Raw genomic sequence first — 19,154 nt, forward strand, 5'->3', positions numbered from 1 at the left:
TGACCAGTAGGAACTATTCTCTTTTACTTATAATGTAACCGTTCGATAATGAATTCATTGTTTAATAAGGTTTTATGTTATTGTATTGAGCTATTGCTCTGAATTCGTTAATATTTGTACTTTACTATTGTATTTTAACTGGAGTGCATATTTATTATCTTAACCCCTCCCCTACTGGTGACGGAACCACTCCGTCATCAGCCACGGTCGCGCTGTGCTGATGACGGAGCGGTTCCGTCACGGCCCGCTCGGAACGCCTGCGCGGCGCGGATTCCGAGCCTGCGCTGAGCGCTCCATTGAGCGGGCGGGGCCATGACGGAACCGCTCAGTCATGAGCACAGCGCAACCACGGCTGGTGACGGAGCGGTTCCGTCACCAGCATGCGCCCGCTGCGCGGCAGCCCCGCCCCCTTAGCACTGCGGCGGAATAGCCGCCGCAGTGAAGGGATTAATCTTTGTATTGCATGTATTTTTATTATGCACTTTTATGGTCCGCTGTGACCGAAATAAAGTTATCGAATGGAATGGATAAGGTGTCTTTAAACTTCAATAAAGTGCATTTCTTAAACACATGGAAGCTTTCCAATTTAGTGCACAGGATTGTTTTTACATATTATTCATTAAAAGTGAGAGTTTTTAGACATGAACTGGGAACATTCCTGCCCCAGCCTTGATGAAATTGTATTAGTACACAAGGCAGACCCCCTCAGTATTTTGGGGCCTGGGATGATAATATTTGCAGCAGAAAAAAACTACATTTGTGATCCCAACCCCCAATATTTGCAATATTTTTGCAGCAGGCAGAAAATGTGCTGGTCACAGAACTACCACTTGGTCAGTACTGAAGACTCTGACCAGTCACTTCCTGTGACCTAGCAAAAATGTCCAGCAGCACTGCACCACAGAACAGGACAATGTAAGATGCCAGAGATGGCATTTCTAAATTTGAAAATGGCTCTCTCTGGCATTGGACGGCCTCTATTCCCAAGGGATGCACTGCAGCAGGGGGCAAAGGGAGTGGCGAGTATACTGGAAACTTGGGAGTGGGAGGGCAATGGGGGTGAGGAGATGGAGCTAGGAGGCGTCCTGAGTTGTTAGGGGGAGGAGTGATTATCACTGGAGAGAGGAGACACAGGAGGGACGACTCCTCTTTTCTGTGGTAAACTGAGAGGACATGGGGGTACGGCCAAAGCTGCCGACTTTACACCTGAGAAACCAAGTTTGAGTCCCAGCCTCGGCTCAACATGTGATTCTGGGCAAATCACTTAAACTCACTGCACCTAAAAATAGAGCTGATGTAACACGCTCCAATACATGCAGCGCAGAGTTTACACCACATAAAGTTGCAAACAATAAAGAGTAAAAGGTGGCAAGTCTCAGGAAACAAACGGCAGGGCTACGGCAAGGCCTGATAGCACAGGAGGATTTTATTGTCTCAGCACAGAGCAAATAGAAGGAGTATAGACATGGGAGGCAATATGGGTGGGGATGTCAGTGTGTGAGCGGAATGAATTTCATATGAGTCCAAAATTGGAGATTTGGATCTAGTAGGAGAACTGTGTCTGCTCCTCTACTCCGGAGTGAGATGGGAAGATGCTGAGACCTGTGAGGATGTGTCGGTATCCTTTTCCGAGGTGTAGACATTGATGTTGTCCTCGATACCATCCTGGGAGGCGACAGCTGTAAAGAAACCTGAACTTGGTCCTCAAAATTGATTTTTTTTAATGGTCTGTAGGGTAGTGATGGCAGATCCGGTGTAATTGGAGGATGCATTGCTTGAGGAGGCTTAGACAAGCACTCAACTATCTTTTTGAAAGTCAAAGTTGGAAAAACGTGGTGTCACTGCTGGTGAGGTGATGACAGTTGTGGAGAATGTAGCAGCGATGCTGAGGCAAGAGACGCAATAGACTATGATGGAGTAGCTGTCATAGGTATTGACACCGTAGGTGATTGTGAAAGTCTTATTTTTTTCTACATTGATGGTGCTAGAGACTTTGATGGAGTCCTGTGTTTTTTCCTCTTCAATTTCGAGAGGTGTGACCATGATCGCTGTTATGCCTTGAAAGTCAATGTTGAGAGTCCTACCGATGTCAGAAGTATGGCGGGTTTAGATGTCAATAAAGACTGCAGTTTTGAATATGTTGATCAATGGATTATCTTCTATGTCTACAGACTTTCAGGCTGTGGATGTTTCAATTGTTTGGCGTGCTCGCCATGATGTTGATGAGAGCCAGGCGTTGAACCTTCCTTCGATGGAGAATAGGTGATAGCTGACGCTGTTATCACGGTAGACGTTGATCTTGCATGACAGCGATTGATATAGTCTGTGTATTTCTTTTCCTGAAGGTCTACTTTCTCTGGTCCTGCCCTGGGGTGAGTCCTTTTAGGGAGCAGACTGCCTTTCAGAGAAAGCATGAGAGGCTGTCTTCTCCAGCCTTTTTTTTATTCTTTCTTAACTATCATGTCCTACATCATTCCTTGATTCCACTGAACCTTATGGACTTCTCCGTCTGTCAAAGTCCTATTGGGCATTTTAACAGATGGTGCAGTCTTTAACTGAATGCAAAACATTGATGGGAGGTGGGGAGGGGGAAGAGCCAGCCTTCTTCCCCCCACAGGAGGGAAACTTCTAAAAAAAAAAAATAAAAAAAAAAGGGATGGCATTTCTGAGGACAAAATGTGTCAAAAAAAGAGAAGCAAAATCACCTCACTTGATATGATATTAAATATGCTGTATAAAGTGAAAAAGCAAAGTTTTGCTATAAATCTTTAGTCACAAACCAGGTTTGAAACCTCACTTGTGCTCCGGGTTCATAAAAAGAACTGACTGATGCAACTGCCACCAGAGTACATCATGGGCATAGGAAGTTTCTGGAATCCTAAAGATACAGAACTTTTTCTCACGATTCTATGCACGCTTATAAGCCTACATTTTTACATCATTTTATACACTTTCACCCCTATCTTGCACATCTGATGCTTAATGCAGGCTTGAAACTCCTCATTAGGGTTTCAACAATGTAGTTCCAAGAAAAACAGAACCCCAGGCTATTGCAGGGTAATGCTCATCATAAAAGCAGATGAACACTAACACCCTGCGTTACATTTCAATGGACAATTTATCCATTGAAAGTGCTCCAGAGTTTATGCATGAAGCAGTACATTTTTCTCCTGACCCACCATAGACAAAGGGATAAAAAGTGGATATATGCTCACTGATCTGGCTTGCAGTACTTTATCAGAGTAAATACTAAAGGAAAAAAATATATGTGTGCCATACCATAGAAAGTCGTCAGCAGTGCCCTTTGCCACAATGTAGTGTATGTTCACAGAACTTGTCTGCCCGATTCGATGCACACGGTCTTCTGCTTGAACCAGGACCTAAAAACATTTAAAAAATGAGTGTAAACACTTTTGTAAAATGCCTCCCTACCATGCTGCAGAGGCAGGTTCCTACTTCTTAAAGAAAATCCATATAAAAATAGATCTTTATGATTCAGCCCAGCATGTCCCTAGATCCATTTATTCAAGTTTTCAGTTCCATGGGAAGGGATCTGTAAATTCTTAGCAGTTGGCAAGCATGGCAAATACACTGCTTGCCAGCTGCCATGATGCAATGTAGATACCACTAATATGTGGTACTTCTGCCTTCTTTTAAAAGAAAAATGACGCAGAAAGGCAAGGGAGAGCACAAGAAATGTAGAAACTCATAGTACAGATAATTTCAAGCCAAACCTCGACCAATAGCAGCAACATCTTAAAAAAAAGTCCTACAGGTGTAGGGGTGGATGATGATGCACAGCAAAGGGAATGGGAGTTTTACAATTTATATAAGGGGAGTTCAGTTTTGAAGGCAGCCCTTCCACAGGATGTCAGTCCCCTTAAAAGCTCTATGGATCATACTATATTACAGAGGCTGATACAAGCATCACCTTGATTCTTAATACCGCTTAGATCCTGAATTTCAATTCTATTTGCAATTCCAACCCAGTGACCTTTCATGAAAGAATCATAAATCTAAAAACAAGAAGATAGTTGGATTACGTTGATACAATCAGCATTACAGCATGTAACACACCTTTATAATTCCAATGGGATACTTCTAGATCAACACTTGTGCACAAAATCAAAACCCAATCCTTGCAATGCTGTGGCTGAAATAAGGGATTCTTGAAGCACTAATCTTCATTATTTGTATTTTTCCAGCATGCCTAAGTAGCCCCTATAAGGAATTTTGGTACCCCTAACATAATGCCTGGGTTTTTATGCCCCAGTAGTTTGTCATCATTGGTTCTAACAACCTTCAGCCTGATTCTTTGATCAGGGGCTCAGTTCTCACTTCCCTGATAAGTTAAAGATACAGCATAGGAGGAAGAATTGTTTTCTTAAGTGACATTCTGAGAAACTGCCTGAAGTGGAACGCTCAGATTAACAGTTAGTATGTGAATTCAAATGCTGTGCATGGGTATATACCTACCATGACGAGCTATGCAGCTTATCAAATTGTTCCATCTAATTTGGAAAATCTTTCTAACAGCAGTCAACTATAGAAGTTCAATAATCCAAGATTACTTTTCATTTTAAACTAGATTTAAGCCACTGAATCTCTACTGATTCCGGTAAACAGGTACGTATTGGTCAAATGTCTGGCATGCTTGCTACCTTCAAAATGTTGTACATGCTTCATCCGCTGTACTGCAAGCAAGTTACAGTCAAAGCTCTGTATCGAACGTTGGCTGGACATCTTCCTTGTTTTGACTAAGTACACTATCCACCCAACCCGAAGGTCCTTAGGGCCAGATGCACAAAATACTTATTTTGCATTTCCTAAATAGCAACTCCTTAGAAATCGCTATTTGGGAAACACAAAATGGTATGTTTAAAAATAGAGATTCCCTAATAGCGATTAATACAGAGTAGGAATCGCTATTAGGAAATCTCTATTTAGGTCATACCAAACCATTCGATTCCATGGGCCTAAAGGCTCATAGGTATGAATGGTTTTGCATTTCCTAATTTGCGATTTCCTAATAGGAACCCACAAATTTGGAATGCTTATGAAAGAGTGACTTTTAGCCTAAGGCCCTCCCTCCTCCACTCTGAAAAAAGTGGGGCACATGTAAAGCGCACACATGTTTCAGGGGCATGTGTGTGCTTTATCGCGGAACATGTGTGCGCTTTATCGCACTTTAAAAAAGCACTTTAGAGTACGTTTTTAAAATTGCACAAGGTTACCATCGAGTTTGAGTCACTGTTCTGATCTTCTGATACTTTTGTCATTTCTGTTCACCCATTAAACACAAGATGTGCCATTTGGCCTCCAAGGGTATTTCTTTCCCTAATACCTCAGACATTATTCGTGTCACCCTTTCCCAGTATTGCTGTATCACCAGGCATCCCCAGATGAAATGAAAGAAAGTACCCTTTTCTTTGCAGCGCCTTCTACACAGGTTCTAGGGCAACATACTAGCTTGTACATCAGTACGCTCGTTGTGTAAGATCCTAAGCTATCGAAATCTGGCTCTGAGCACTACTTCTTTTGAACTTTGCATTGCTTCCGACCAATCGTCCCTTCTAACAGCCCGATGTCCTTTTCCCAGGCCTCCCGAAGGCCTTCAGTGGATCAGGCAAATTATTAATTATTTTACTATTAACTAAAGATGTGGCTCTTTCACAGATTGGGTCCATTAATAGCCTATCTTCTAAGGGAGCATGGTCTGGGAGTTGCTCCCTTCTCGGATGTACGTCCGGAGCGCATGTCCTAATTGCATGTATCTGTATCCTTCTGTGTCTGCCAGCTGGTATTCATTCTGCAGGTCCTCAAATTAAATTATTGCCAAACCTCTCCATACATCCCATAAGTGAGTTATGTCTAGTCGTCTCCATTTGCTAAATCCCTGTAGATCACCTACTCCTTGAGGTAAGTCACTGTCCCACAGTGGAGTTCAGTCTGTTAACCTCAATAGGTTCCCAATAGTATTTTTTTAATGTCCGGGACTGCAAAGCCACCTTCGTAAACACTTCTTTTGAGCTCAGTTAACGGTAGCCTTGAGCCTCCCCCATTGCAGAGGAGCCTCCTCAACTCATCGGCCACATCTCTTTTCGGCGTTCCAATTGGGTCATCACATTTTCCTCCAAAAATTCAGATTCTGATCGCGTGATAGGAATGCCTAGATATTTGAATTTATCTTTAGTTTGGAGTTTGATATCTCTCTTTGGCGGTGGTGGAGCCCCTTCCGAGAGTCCGAAGAGGAGAGGCTTGTCCCAATTAATTTGGTAGTCTGAATAACTACCAAACAGATGGAATATCTGCAGAAGTCTGTCGACTGTGAAGCACGACCTAGCGACGTAAAGTAGGATGTTGTCTGCATATAGGGATATAGGTTCCCCCCAGTTTCCTCCACCCACAATCCCAGCCACCAAAGGATCTCCTCGTACCCAGGCCGCCAGCGTCTCCAGGGCCAGAGCAAATAGCATAAGGGACAGTGGACATCCTTGCCTTGTGCCTCTACGTCGGGCAAAGGAGCGGGAGATCGGGCCATTCACTCGCACTCTAGCCAATGGGTTTGTGTAGAGTAGCTTGACCCATGACTGGTATCGGCGACCGATTCCAAATCTCTCCGGGACCGCAATTAAATATTGCCATTCGATACTGTGAAATGCCATTGAGAATCCAGTGAAGGTAGCACGGCATCATCTTCTATATGGGACTTGGACAAGTGCATAACCCCATTGAGGCGCCTAAGGTTCAATCTGGTACTCCGATGTGGCATGAATCCCGACTTGTCGGTGCACCAGAGATGTGATTACTCCCATGAGGCGATTTGCAAAGACTTTAGCCAAATATGGAAATTTGCCTGTAGGACCTGTAGTAACTACAGTCATCCGGAGGTTTGTCTTCCTTGGTGATCACTGCAATATTAGTTTGTTGTTTTTTTGGTAAATATCCCCTTCTCGTCGCCTCTTCAAACATTTTCAGCAGGTGTGGTGCCACCACACTCGCTGTTTCTTTGTATAATTCTGCTTGCAGGCAGTTTGGACCAAGGGTCTTCCCGGCCTGTAAATCCCTTATAGCTCCGGTAATATCTTCAACTGTAGTGTCTTTTTCCAAGCCGTCTTTATCTTAGTCGGTCAATATAGGGAGCCGTACGTCTATGCGTAACTCTCGACAATCACCTTCCGTCCTGGTGGGCTTAGATGTGTATAATCCCTCATAGTACTCTGCAAAGGCCTTCACTATTTCTTCCCCTGTTAACCGTGTTTTCCCTTTGGAGTCTCGTATGTCTACCATGCAGCTTCTCTCCCTATCCCTCTTTTCAAACCATGCTATTACCGTTACCTTTGCGATGCTAATGCTAAGGACATTGCTGCAACAGCTGCTAGGTCACTCATTTAATGCTGTTTGAGAACAATACGAAGCAAAATCGGAGGGTCAGCTTCCTCCCCTGCTAGTGCCTGTGCTTCCACTTGACTATTCCTACCTCTAGAGTGTCCGTTCAGGATCTTCGTGTCTTCCCTGCGGCCCCCCGGCAATACCTTAATATATCTGCGTATCACGGTTTTAAAGGCTTCCCATAGGGTACATGACTAGTCCACTGCGATTTCCTATTCTTGGTCTCACAAGATGCGATTTCTACAGAGTAGAAATCGCATTTTCAGATTCCCAAATGGCCTTTGTACGTGCCAAAAGGCTGTGTAGCATTTCTTAGCAGGCCGAAATAGTGATTCGGGCCTTGAAAAAATGCTACATAACTTCATACATCTGGCCCTTAGTCTTCCTGGCAGTGCTTTTTAGGGAACTTAGGAAAGTCTGCCCCAGGGTTTTTTACACGGTTTTCAACAATAGTTATGCTCATAATGTCTGAGGAATGGACCTCAGGACCCCTTCAACATACCACCACGCAGTGAAAGGACTTGTATTCGGCAGTTGTCTATATGTTGGTCATGTTGCAGGTGGGAAGCCAAAGCCCACTGGAAGAGGGCTCCTATCTGGCACAATGAGTGCGCTACAGGCACAACAGAGACAATTCAACCGGAGTCATGGGGAGGAGTTAGTAACGGTGTACCTGGCAACTACATAATATTAGTCAGGATATTTATTTAACTTTTAAAATTTTACTTCATTTATCATTCTGACGTTTCACTCAAGAAAGTTGTACTGGTATTAACGCATGTGCTTTCTCTAGGGGAGAGGAAAGGTTTGATATTGCACTCAAATGCTATTAATAGTGTCTTAATGTATTGTGTGACAGGAAACACACGAAGACCAGTTTCACGTCATTTGGTCACAATTTTCATCTGTTTGTCACAGGCGGTTGGCCCAGCCACTCATTGGCTTGGGGCTGGGGAGAGGTTAATAAGAATAGAATAAATAAAAAAAACATGGAGATGGAGCAAAATGTTGCATGTGGAATGGAGTATCCAATTAAAGAAGCAGTGTATTAGGGAGAGAGGTAGTGGAGGCAGGAGGGAGCTACACGGAGCGTGCAGGGTCGGGTATTTGACGGGGAAGCAGCACACTATATCGAGCAAGAAAAAAGCTGCTCCCTAAATTTGAGCAATTTAACAATACAAGTCAGCAATTCAAATGGATGGTAAACACTTCAAGCTCCAGGAGAGGGACAATCACAAAAAGAGGAAGGCAAGCCACTGATTAAGAAGCAAGCCAATGAGTGTGACAATAAAATCAACCACAGGTAAGCAAGGGGAGGGCGTTGCTCCCATCAGGAGTTTGTGGAATGGTCCTAAGCAGTGTTCCCTGTAACGTGCGCGCGAGCGCGCGCGCGCACCTTGCTGACCCCGAGCGCGCAGAGTCCCGAGGAAATCGCGCACACATCCTGTCAGTGCTTTCGCGCCGCCGCGTTTAAAACGCGAGCGGCGCGAAAACGGCAATTCCGTGTTTGGGGGAAAGATTGAAGAAGCTCCGCACTAATGGGCTGTGGCTGCGGGCTGTTTGTGGCCCTTTGTGAAAACATTTGTTAATTGCAGCGCCGTCATGCGCTGCAATTAACAAACATTTTCACAATGGCTCACAATCAGCCCCCGACCGCGCTCCCTTAAGAGAAGACATTTAGCAATTCCAAAAGCACGGACTTGCTAAATGTCTTCTCTTAAGAGAGCGCGGTCGGGGGCTGATTGTGAGCCATTGTGAAAATGTTTGTTAATTGCAGCGCATGACGGCGCTGCAATTAACAAATGTTTTCACAAAGGGCCACAAACAGCCCGCAGCCACAGCCCATTATAAAACAAATTTGAACATACATCAGCTATGATTAGATCTTAATCACCATATTCAGCGCTTTGCCACTCCTCTTTAAAATGTAATTGATTTCATTTCACACCTTCACAAACAAAACAGGTAAGTCTGTTTGAAATAGATCAATTCTGTCCATCAAAAGGTAAACCATGTTTTACATGCATGTCTTATGACTCTTCGACGTTTATAACACTTTTACTACACTGCTGCTTTATTCATGCAGCTTAAGAGCCATCATTAGTTGTACAAATAGTGACTTGGAAGTGACAACAGGCCAAACCGTGTACTGGCTGGATGCCTCCTTAATTAAGTATAAGTACTGGCTTAGGATGCACCCATCCCTCATCCCAACTGTCCCATTAGAGGTCGCGTGTCTTTATCGCTTGCTCTCTTTAAACATCCGTGGAGGTACACACACAACATGTGCTGTCATATCTATGAGTACTTCACTATCTGAAGATAGAAAGTTAACCTGTTATCATAATGAGGGCCATACAGGGTGTGTTTAAAACATTTCACATAGGCCACTAACTCTTTAAACACTGTATATTTTCTGGTCGTTCCCTTCTGATCTAGTTTGCTAGGACATCAATGGAGGTACATTGACAAATTTTGCTCCGCATTAAGTTTATTCTGATACTCGAAGCTCTTTAAATATGACAATGTAACGAGTGGTCACTGCCTCATTTGTTATTCACAGTGCTTAACCCATATGTTCGGGGCCTCCTTGAACACAGTTAAAAATATAAAATGGATGATATTACCGTTTTAGACCAAATAATACCCTATATGTTACCAAGTGACTCACTGTCTCACTCTCTGATAGCTGTAGATTTATTCCATATCTACCAGGGAGTTGTACAATGGCATTGTCTTTCGAAGACGTTAAATGGCCGAAGCTATAGGGATGCGCTGCAGTCTCCCTTTTGAATTTGCGGAGAGCGGTGGTTGTGAGAGAGTCATGATAATATCTGTATAATAGAAGGTTTTTATTTCACCTGCAGTGGTGTGAAAATATCGGTTTTATTCCTTATGGCTATGGCCTCAAACTGTAAAGCGCTCTGATATCCTTCGGGATCAAGTTCGCGCTATATAAAACTTTATAAATAAATAAATTCAGCAAAAGAAAAGACTGGATTAGGCGGTGTCTCCCACATCTATTTTGCCGCCATTTTCAATCATGTCACCAGCCCCTCCTCGCTAGTGGTACAGGTCTCTGTTGTGGCTGGCTCGGGCAGATGCATGTGCGCTCTGCTCAGCTGACAGTTCGAGCGGGACAGAGGCCATAGCTGCCAAGGTTTAAGATTGCTATGGGGGACATTTTTATAATTTCTATGTAATCTTGAGTGATATTTCAACAAATGAGTGACACTTTCAAGCAAAATCAAGCAATGAAGATGACGGAAACATAAAGATGAGACATTACACCCCTCAGATAGCTGTAATTTCTTTTATTTATAGGTCACTCATAATTACACTGTAATTATGAAAATGTCACACACAAGCAATCTGAAACCTTGGCAGCTATGTGTAAAGCACACATTGTGCTTTTGGGCTTGCTGCAGCCAAGCCTCCTAAAAGTTATACACAGCAGTAGTTGGTTGCCAGATTGTGAGCTGTGCATGGAGATGGACGAAGGCCGCTGCGAGGCTTTGCTGCATGCAGCTGACTATACATATAATGAGGGTGTTGTCCTTGTGTGAAGAGTTGGATGCCGTGCATGTTCCTGGCCTCCAGCTATTTTCAGGCATCAATTAAAATGTCTAGATAACTCTGGTGATTATTAGTCTTGCTGAAAAGAGATAGAGGTTTGTCTAGTGGAAGTTTTGACACATCCAAAGGTCGCACAGTGGGTTAAAATGTCTCCTGCTAAGAACATGTGCCATGCAGAAAACAAAGTGAATAAATGTAAATAGGTCGGTGGGTTACTACCTCTGTAAGAGAGCTCATTTTGTTACTTGTGGTTTGGACAACTAGATTATTTGGAAAATTCCACACCCCTGATTAACTGTCATCAAACAGCTGCGTGTTAACTGCAAGTATTATGTTAGAGCAGAGGTCTTCAATCTGTGGGGCGCAACCCCGAGGGGGGTCGTGGAGTCCTTGGAAGGGGGGTCGCAGATTCTGTCAGGGGCATGCAATTCCTGGCGTTGGCCTGATCGAGGGTGCTCATGGAGGAGGCCTAATTCACACCGAGGTGTGAAAAACATCAAAGGCTCATTAACAAGTAGAAGGTCTTTTAAAGACCTGTCAAGTACTCGGGTGTGGCTGTGTGTGGGTCCCTGAAACGGTTTCAGCCGGGCTCACATACACGAGCTGGGGGAGGGGGGAAAGTGGGTGGGGGGTGGGGTCTGGGGGAGCAGGCTGTAGTGTAGCCCTTTGAGTATAATGGATGTTGTGCGCCTGGAGCTGTGGGTCCCGTGACACGTCCCCCCCTCCCGCCCCCAGCAGGGAGGCACAGAGATGCCTTCCCATGAGCGGGAAAGAAGGAAGAAGACACAGAGATACTGACCCCCCCCTACATCCCATGAGAGAGTCACAGAAAAGGTGGGTGGATGAATGATGGGTGGATGGATGGAGGAAAGGGTGGGTGGGTGGATGGATGTATGGATGAAAGTGTGATGGAGGAAGGATGGATGTATGGATGGGAGGATAAAAGGGTGGATGGATGTATGGATGGATAAAAGGTTGCATGGATGAATGATGGATGGATGTGTGAAAAGGTGGGTGGATGAATGATGGGTGGATGGATGGAAGGGTGGATGGGTAAAGGATAGATGTATGGATGGATGAAAGGGTGGATGGATGAAGGAAGGATGGATGTATGGATGGAAGGATGAAAGGGTGGATGGATGAAGGATAGATGTATGATGTAAGGATGAAAGGGTGGATGAATGGATAAAAGGGTGGATGGATGGAAGGATGAAAGGGTGGACGGATGAAGGATGGATGGATGGATGGATGAAAGGGTGGATGGATGTATGGATGGATAAAAGGTTGCATGGATGAATGATGGATGGATGTGTGAAAAGGTGGGTGGATGAATGTTGGGTGGATGGATGGAAAGGTGGATGGGTAAAGGATGGATGGAAGGATAAAAGGGTGGATAGTTGAAGGATGCATGGATGGATGTAAGGATGGATGTAAGGATGAAAGGATGGATGGATGTGTGAAAGTGTGGGTGGATGAATGATGGATGGATGTGATGAGGTCTAACAGGTGCATTTATGGTTATCAAAAGTTGATGATGAGGAGTACCAGTTTCTAGAAACTTTTGTCGGAAGGGGGTCCTTACGCCTAAAAAGGTTTTACAAGGGGGTCTCGGCAGCAAAAAGTTTGAAGACCTCTGTGTTAGAGCATTATGTTTTATTGCCCAGTCTTTTATTATCCTAATCTTTCCAAAAGGGTTTATTTGGGTAAAAAAACAATTCTTGTTTTTAAGAGAACCTCTAACACATGGGGGCACATTTTGAATTCTGAATTCGTACTTTTCCAGAATAAGCATTGTTAAACTATATTGCCTACTAGTATCGATGACTCCTACACTGCACCTTGTAGTCTTGTCTGATGTAACACTTCCAATACACTGATTTACACACCTATAATTGTGTCTGTGCAATGTGTGTATTATGTAAATTAATCAGAGAGCCAGTGGTTCTGGAGACTTGAGGGCCGCTATTAAAGGGTGCTAGTGAGGGAATCCATGGTAGAGGTGGCCATTGGGGGGCGCCAACAAACATTGTCACACAGGGCTCCACCAGTGTTAAAGACGGCCTGGCTTGTGCCTAGTTGAAGTTGGCTGACCAAAGTCCAATTGAACAGCATGTAAAGCACACGTCGTTCTTTTGGACTTGCTACATTTCTTTTAGATATCACGCAAGATAGAAATCTCTCTGCTTAGCCTAGTGTGCCACCTGGCTGGTATTTTGTTGCTTCTTTCCGTCTGTGCATCCAGATATACAATACAACAAGTAATATTACATCTACAGCAGTAAAATCTTATAATGGTACTATCATTGGAGCCTTGTGCTTTTCTAAACCCGAAGTGTACTTGCCTGTATAACCAATTCATGTAATTGTGTGTGTCTAAATTGCAAACCTGCCATAAGACACTTAACGTGCCGATTTATGTGTGAAAATGCAGTCTTTTTACTTGTTTAAGCATGAGTTTGGAGTGATATTTGGCGCTGCACCCACACGCACGGTCTGGTTCCTGGCGCACATAACCATGGCTGCAGCGCACAGAGACCCCACACTGCCGCACACAGAGGAAACAAATTAGAGGGAACATTGGTCCTAAGAGGTCTTTTGCAAACGGACGAGATCTAAAAAGTCATATGAAAAAGTGTTTTGTGAAAGCAAAGATAAAGGAACAGATATGCATGTTAATGCCCCCATTCGGACTGTGTAGTGCATTACTTTACGGAAATACCTCTCAGCCCAAAAAAATGATACCACACATTTTTTATTCTCTAGCGTTAGAGTACCTCCCCACCCCCAATTCATAGTTTGTGAGATTGGAATGAGGGACAACAAAGCAAAATCGGAGTATACATTATGCTCGCCACACAATTTCCCTCGTTGTGACCTCTTATCCCCCTCTCACATTTTACCAAGTATATTACCTGGCGAAGGTGCATGGGGAAAAATCGTACCCATGCAAGAATACCACACTACTCTGAGTATTGGGATCATGGAATTTAGAATGGGAGCTTAATTAGGTTTCACAGCCAAGATTCAGGTAGAGAATGACAGTGCAGACTACACAGGTCTGGAAACTGCTACTGGTCTGTAGGCCTGAGAAGGGCGACACTATTTGTTGATTACCACATGCCACCATCACTGCAATTCTACAGCTGCATTTCCACTATATGCTACTAGACTCTGATCACTATAAGCCACTATCCTTTAGTCCCTATAGGGCACTATTTCGATGGATATCTGCCAATATTTTTGATCACTACATGTCACCATCATTGCAGTTGTTCACTGAATATTCACTATATGCTAATAACATCTCGTTGTGACATGTCACTATTGTTTATTCACTACATGCCACCATCCTTTGATTCCTACTCGCTGCTATCCTTTGACCACTACTTGCTGCTATTTTTAATTACTATATGCTACTATCCTTTAATCACGACATGCCATTATCCTTTGATTACGCTGTATCGCTATCCTTCCATCAGGCCATACCACAACTATTTGATCAGTACATGCAGGTACAATTAAAAAATGTAATATTGGCTTACACCTGGATTCCAAAACAGCTCGGCAAAGACCACCAAGTCCGCAGCAGAGAGGGTCAGGCCCATGTTGGCCGCTGTGATGGACAACACAGCTACGCAGCAATTCTCAGAGAATTGGAATTTTTGGCACAGGGCTTGACGGTCAGCAGAGGAGGTGTGGCCATCGATGCGAATGTGCCCCACATTCTGTAGAAGAGAAAAACAGCAGGTTCATTGGTTCTGTAACCATTATGATAATATTAAACATAAAAATAATTAGACTGTTGAATGCAAAAAGTGTATTTGGTAACTGGGTGGGTAGCCTCGGAACTGAATGCATGGCCCAGAATAGGAGTGGTTGGGAATGACAACACTGAAAGATTGAACAAGTCACTCAAGACTGAAGTTTAGTTTTCAATCACACCCCAACCCAATGAAAATACTGATGAGAGAAATTCACCCCTCCTGCCAATCCCTTCTCCCAATATATGTTCTTAAACTGCCCATGGTGTTAGTATTGAAGGAGAAAAAGCTGTAGTGAGGAAACAGATGAATGATCTTATTCCCAAGACAGGAAAGAGGATAGAAGGATAATAAAAATAACTCAAGTTTTGCATAGATTGTCCATCATCTAATATTATCATTAGGTTATGCAGTGCAGCCCTACTTGAGTTACACAAAATACAAAGGCTCTTGGGGTGCAGCACTAGAATTTGGTTACGTGGTGTATATAGACTCTCGCCCTAGAACACAATACTGTACCCCAATTCAAAAAGACTGTACAGGCATTCACACTGTAGTAAAATGAATCAGGCACATAAATCCTACCGGCTCTAATCTAAGAGTATAGCAGCATTTTTCAGTTGGATTCTACAGTCTCTAATTTCAGACTGTGTTAATATCCCATTAACGAAACAGATCCTGCAGGCACATCAGACCACAATACCATCATTAAGTTACGGCGAGCACAGCTACCTTAATGTTAGACCACAGTACTGTCCTTCTGTTACACAGATTCTACAGCCCTTACACTGTAGAACTGGACTTCAGGTACAGACTCCAAAGGCTCCAATGGAAGACAAATATCATTATTTGAATACACCGAATCCCTGATCTTATATCATGTCTGTAGAGTACTTAACACCTGAGTGGATTCCTGTCACGGAGGAAAACAAATCCGGAATGATTGAATTCGCTATAGCCACTTGTAATTACTCAGGGCTGCATTACACTCCATCATTTTTGTTCATGGACAGAGCCCGCCATTTGGAAATCAGCCTTAGACCTCCTTCAAATGGAACAGTCCAGGCCACACTGCAAGGTCAAGTTTCTCTCTTGATGAAAACACACAACAACCTAGATTGGTTTTGGTGTATCGAGGCCGCATAGCTGAGGGGTAGCTTGATTCTTATGGTACAGTAAGCACGGGATCCAGATCCGGGCATAAACACTGCACTTAGGGAAAACAAAAAGGTGATTGGTGGACTGGTGGAAGGGTGAGAGTGGCACAGTGGATAACAATGAGGGACTGGAATGCTTCCCAGAGTAAAAAAACCATGGCTCAGACTAATTCAAGCATACCCCCATCACCTTTTGTTTGTGTCATTTTAACGCTGTACGTTCTATGGGTATGCAGTATGGGCCGCATACTCACTGCTCATTGGAATCCAGCTGGAACTCACTGGAGAGGTCCAAATAGGCTGAAACCTGTATAGGGTTGCTTATTTTGCCATTCAGAGTGGACTCGGCCTGTGAGTTCAGACTGGATTGTTCCTAATAGAGTAGGACCAAAGCCTGGAGGGTTGTTCTCATGTATAACTGTACAGTAGAAAAAAATGATTAACTGGAATGCATTCCAGAACAATAACCTGCAGCTGGGATTAATCCAAGTGTTCCACCCATGACTGGTTTGTTTTCTCAAGGGGGTCTCTGGAACATAAATCCTGAAGATACAAGCTTAAAAATAGCCTAATAAAAAGTAGTCAAACACGGAAGTTGTAAAACCTTTACTATAATCGCAACATATGGTCCAATTAAGTCTGTCCCCAGAGGAAAGGCCAGAATCAAAACGTCACCCCAGTCATCTGGCTACAAAAAGTAACATAAAAGAGAGTATAATGTTGCCATCAGAGACAGGAATAACCCAAGCTGGGTCTGGGCTTCTAGTCGGAAACCCAATCCCGTACATAGCCCAATGGGTTATAAAATCCGCACATAGCCCGCGCAATGGGTCATACAAAGGACTTTAAATTGAACCATCTCAGACAGCGGGAACATTTCTGCTACCTCCCAGCTAGGTTCATATTGTACAAAAATCACAAACATATCTACAAATGAAAAACCTTCATAACACCAGACATAAGGTAGGGTAAGGCATTCTGGAAAATCTATATTGTTGAGAGCATTACCTTAATCGAGCCTGGACCCTAGAACTATAGGCACCGTTGGTTGGTAAAGGAGTAGTTTCTGTCCTGTAACTCCAGTTCTGTAGTAGGGGTATCTCTGTTATAGTCATAATCTAGTGAATAGTCCTGCCCATGTGCGTGGACCCCGCAGCAATCAAAAATAATCTCTTAAAGTGTCGAAAAATGCAGAACTGCACAGACACTTAAGAGAGAATTAAAGACAGATAATGCAGCCTAAAAAACCAGGCTACACTGTCAAGTACTTCAACTAGAAATTCGCCCAAAAATCCACAAACAGCAAAGCCTGTCCGTATTTCTCTTGCCTCAACAGCAAAAACCCCTCTGGAATGATAGAGAGGAAGACCTGGACAGACAAGCCCCATAGGCTGCCATTATGTGGCTCAGAACTTTCCAGAAGTTCACAGTATCCCAGAGTGCACTGCAGGTCCCTTTTACTTTCAGCTCTTTTTGAAGGCGTAACACGCCAGACCTGTAGCATTCCTTACATGAATATCTCTCTCCACCGGTGAGGAGGGCGGGCGCTTATGACTTTAACAGAGATACCCCTACTACAGAACTGGAGTTACAGGACAGAAACTACTCCTTCTGTAGTAGGAGATCTCTGTGTATAGTCATAATCTAGTGAATAGAATGGCAAGCCCATCCCCACACCAAAGCGGCGGTGGAGAACAAGAATTAACACCACTATTGTGCGAACAGATTTCGCAGCGGAGCTGCCTTACACGAGCGTGTGCTCTGGCACCAGTGTCCAGGCAGTAATGCTTAGCAAAGGTATGGACCGACTTCCAAGTGGCCGCCTTGCAGATTTCTGCAATTGGAACATTACGGAGCAAAGCAGTCGTGGCAGCTTTGCCCCAGGTGGAATGAGCCTTAGGTTTACCCCCTAAAGTCTTATTAGCTTTTTGGTAACACAGCTGTATGCAGGACACAATCCAGCTAGAGATGGACTGTTTAGAGGTAGCAAGACAGGTCCTGACTGATCCATAATTGATAAACAATTGGTCTGACCTACGAATATCTTTGGTTTTATCCAGATAGAATTTCAACACCCTCGTAACATCCAGGGAATGTAAAGACCTTTCCGCTGGAGATGAAGGATTCTGAAAAAACGTAGGCAAAGTTATGGTCTGGTTGACATGAAAATCAGAAATAACCTTGGGAAGAAATTTAGGGTGAGAACGCATAACAACCTTAGAAGCATGAAATACAGTATAAGGTTCATGGCAACACAACGCCTGAATTTCACTCACCCTGCGGGCCGATGTAATGGCCACGAGGAACGCCGCCTTCCAGGACAGGTGCTGCAACTAAGCCTTATGAATAGGTTCAAAAGGCTCCTTCATCAATCTGGACTGCACCACATTCAATTCCCATGAAGGCGAAGGAAGCCGGACAGGAGGGAATTCTTTCTTCAAGCCTTCCAAAAAATCTTTGATCACAGGGATATGGAAGAAGGAAGTCTGTGAAGGGCATTTCCTGTAGTCAGTCAATGCAGCGAGATGAACCTTAATGGAATGAACATTAAGGCCAGACTGCGCCAAATGTTGAAGGTAAGGAAGGATGACATCTTCCTTGCACGTCGTCAGGTCATAGTTCTTGGACTTGCACCAGATACAGAACCTCTTCCACTTGTAAGCATAGGAAGTCCGAGTAGAAGGTCGCTTAGCCTCCTTCAGTATGTCCATGCAATCTTCGGTTAGATTCAAATGGCCATATTGCACTATCTCAGGAGCCATGCCGCCAAACTCAAAGACGAGAGGTTGAGGTGCAACATCTGCCCCCCGAATTTCGTGAGAAGGTCCGGCCTACACGGCAGCCGTATGTGCGGAAGGAGAGACCGGTGAAGCAGGTCCGTGAACCACCACTGCCTGGGCCATTCCGGGGCAATCAGGATCATCCGTGCCCTGGACTGGGACAGCTTGAAGAGCACTGCCGGAATCAGGGGAATGGGTGGAAAAGCGTACAGAAAGCTGTTCGACCAGCTGATCCATTGCGCATTCCCCAGCGTCCCCTGCTGGTAGTACCTGGAGGCGAAGTCTCAGCATTTGCTGTTTTCTGCGGTGGCGAACAGATCTACGTCTGGAGTCCCCCACCTTGCGAAGACTTCTCCTAGTACTTTGTCGTTTATGACCCATTCGTGGTTTTCCTGAATCAGTGTGCTCAGTGCGTCCGCCTGAACATTCTGCACACCTGGCAGATGGGTAGCCGTTATCGTCAGTCCTCTGGCCAGGAGCCAGTGCCA

General features: G+C 44.2%; 1 protein-coding gene across 1 annotated transcript in view; it reads right to left on the reverse strand.

Annotated features, from left to right (window-relative positions):
- Positions 1–19,154, reverse strand: part of SMARCAL1 (SNF2 related chromatin remodeling annealing helicase 1) — a 388,047-nt gene that overhangs the window by 30,391 nt on the left and 338,502 nt on the right. Inside the window, exons 14-15 of the mRNA XM_086954490.1 lie at positions 14,511–14,693; positions 3,280–3,380 (exon numbers count right to left, since the gene is read on the reverse strand). Of these exons, the coding sequence (XP_086810616.1) occupies positions 3,280–3,380; positions 14,511–14,693 (284 nt within the window). The remainder of the gene's footprint in view (positions 1–3,279; positions 3,381–14,510; positions 14,694–19,154) is intronic.

The sequence above is a fragment of the Lissotriton vulgaris genome, chromosome 2_1 (genome assembly GCF_964263255.1).
Source record: "Lissotriton vulgaris chromosome 2_1, aLisVul1.2, whole genome shotgun sequence".
Classification (NCBI taxonomy): domain Eukaryota; kingdom Metazoa; phylum Chordata; class Amphibia; order Caudata; family Salamandridae; genus Lissotriton; species Lissotriton vulgaris.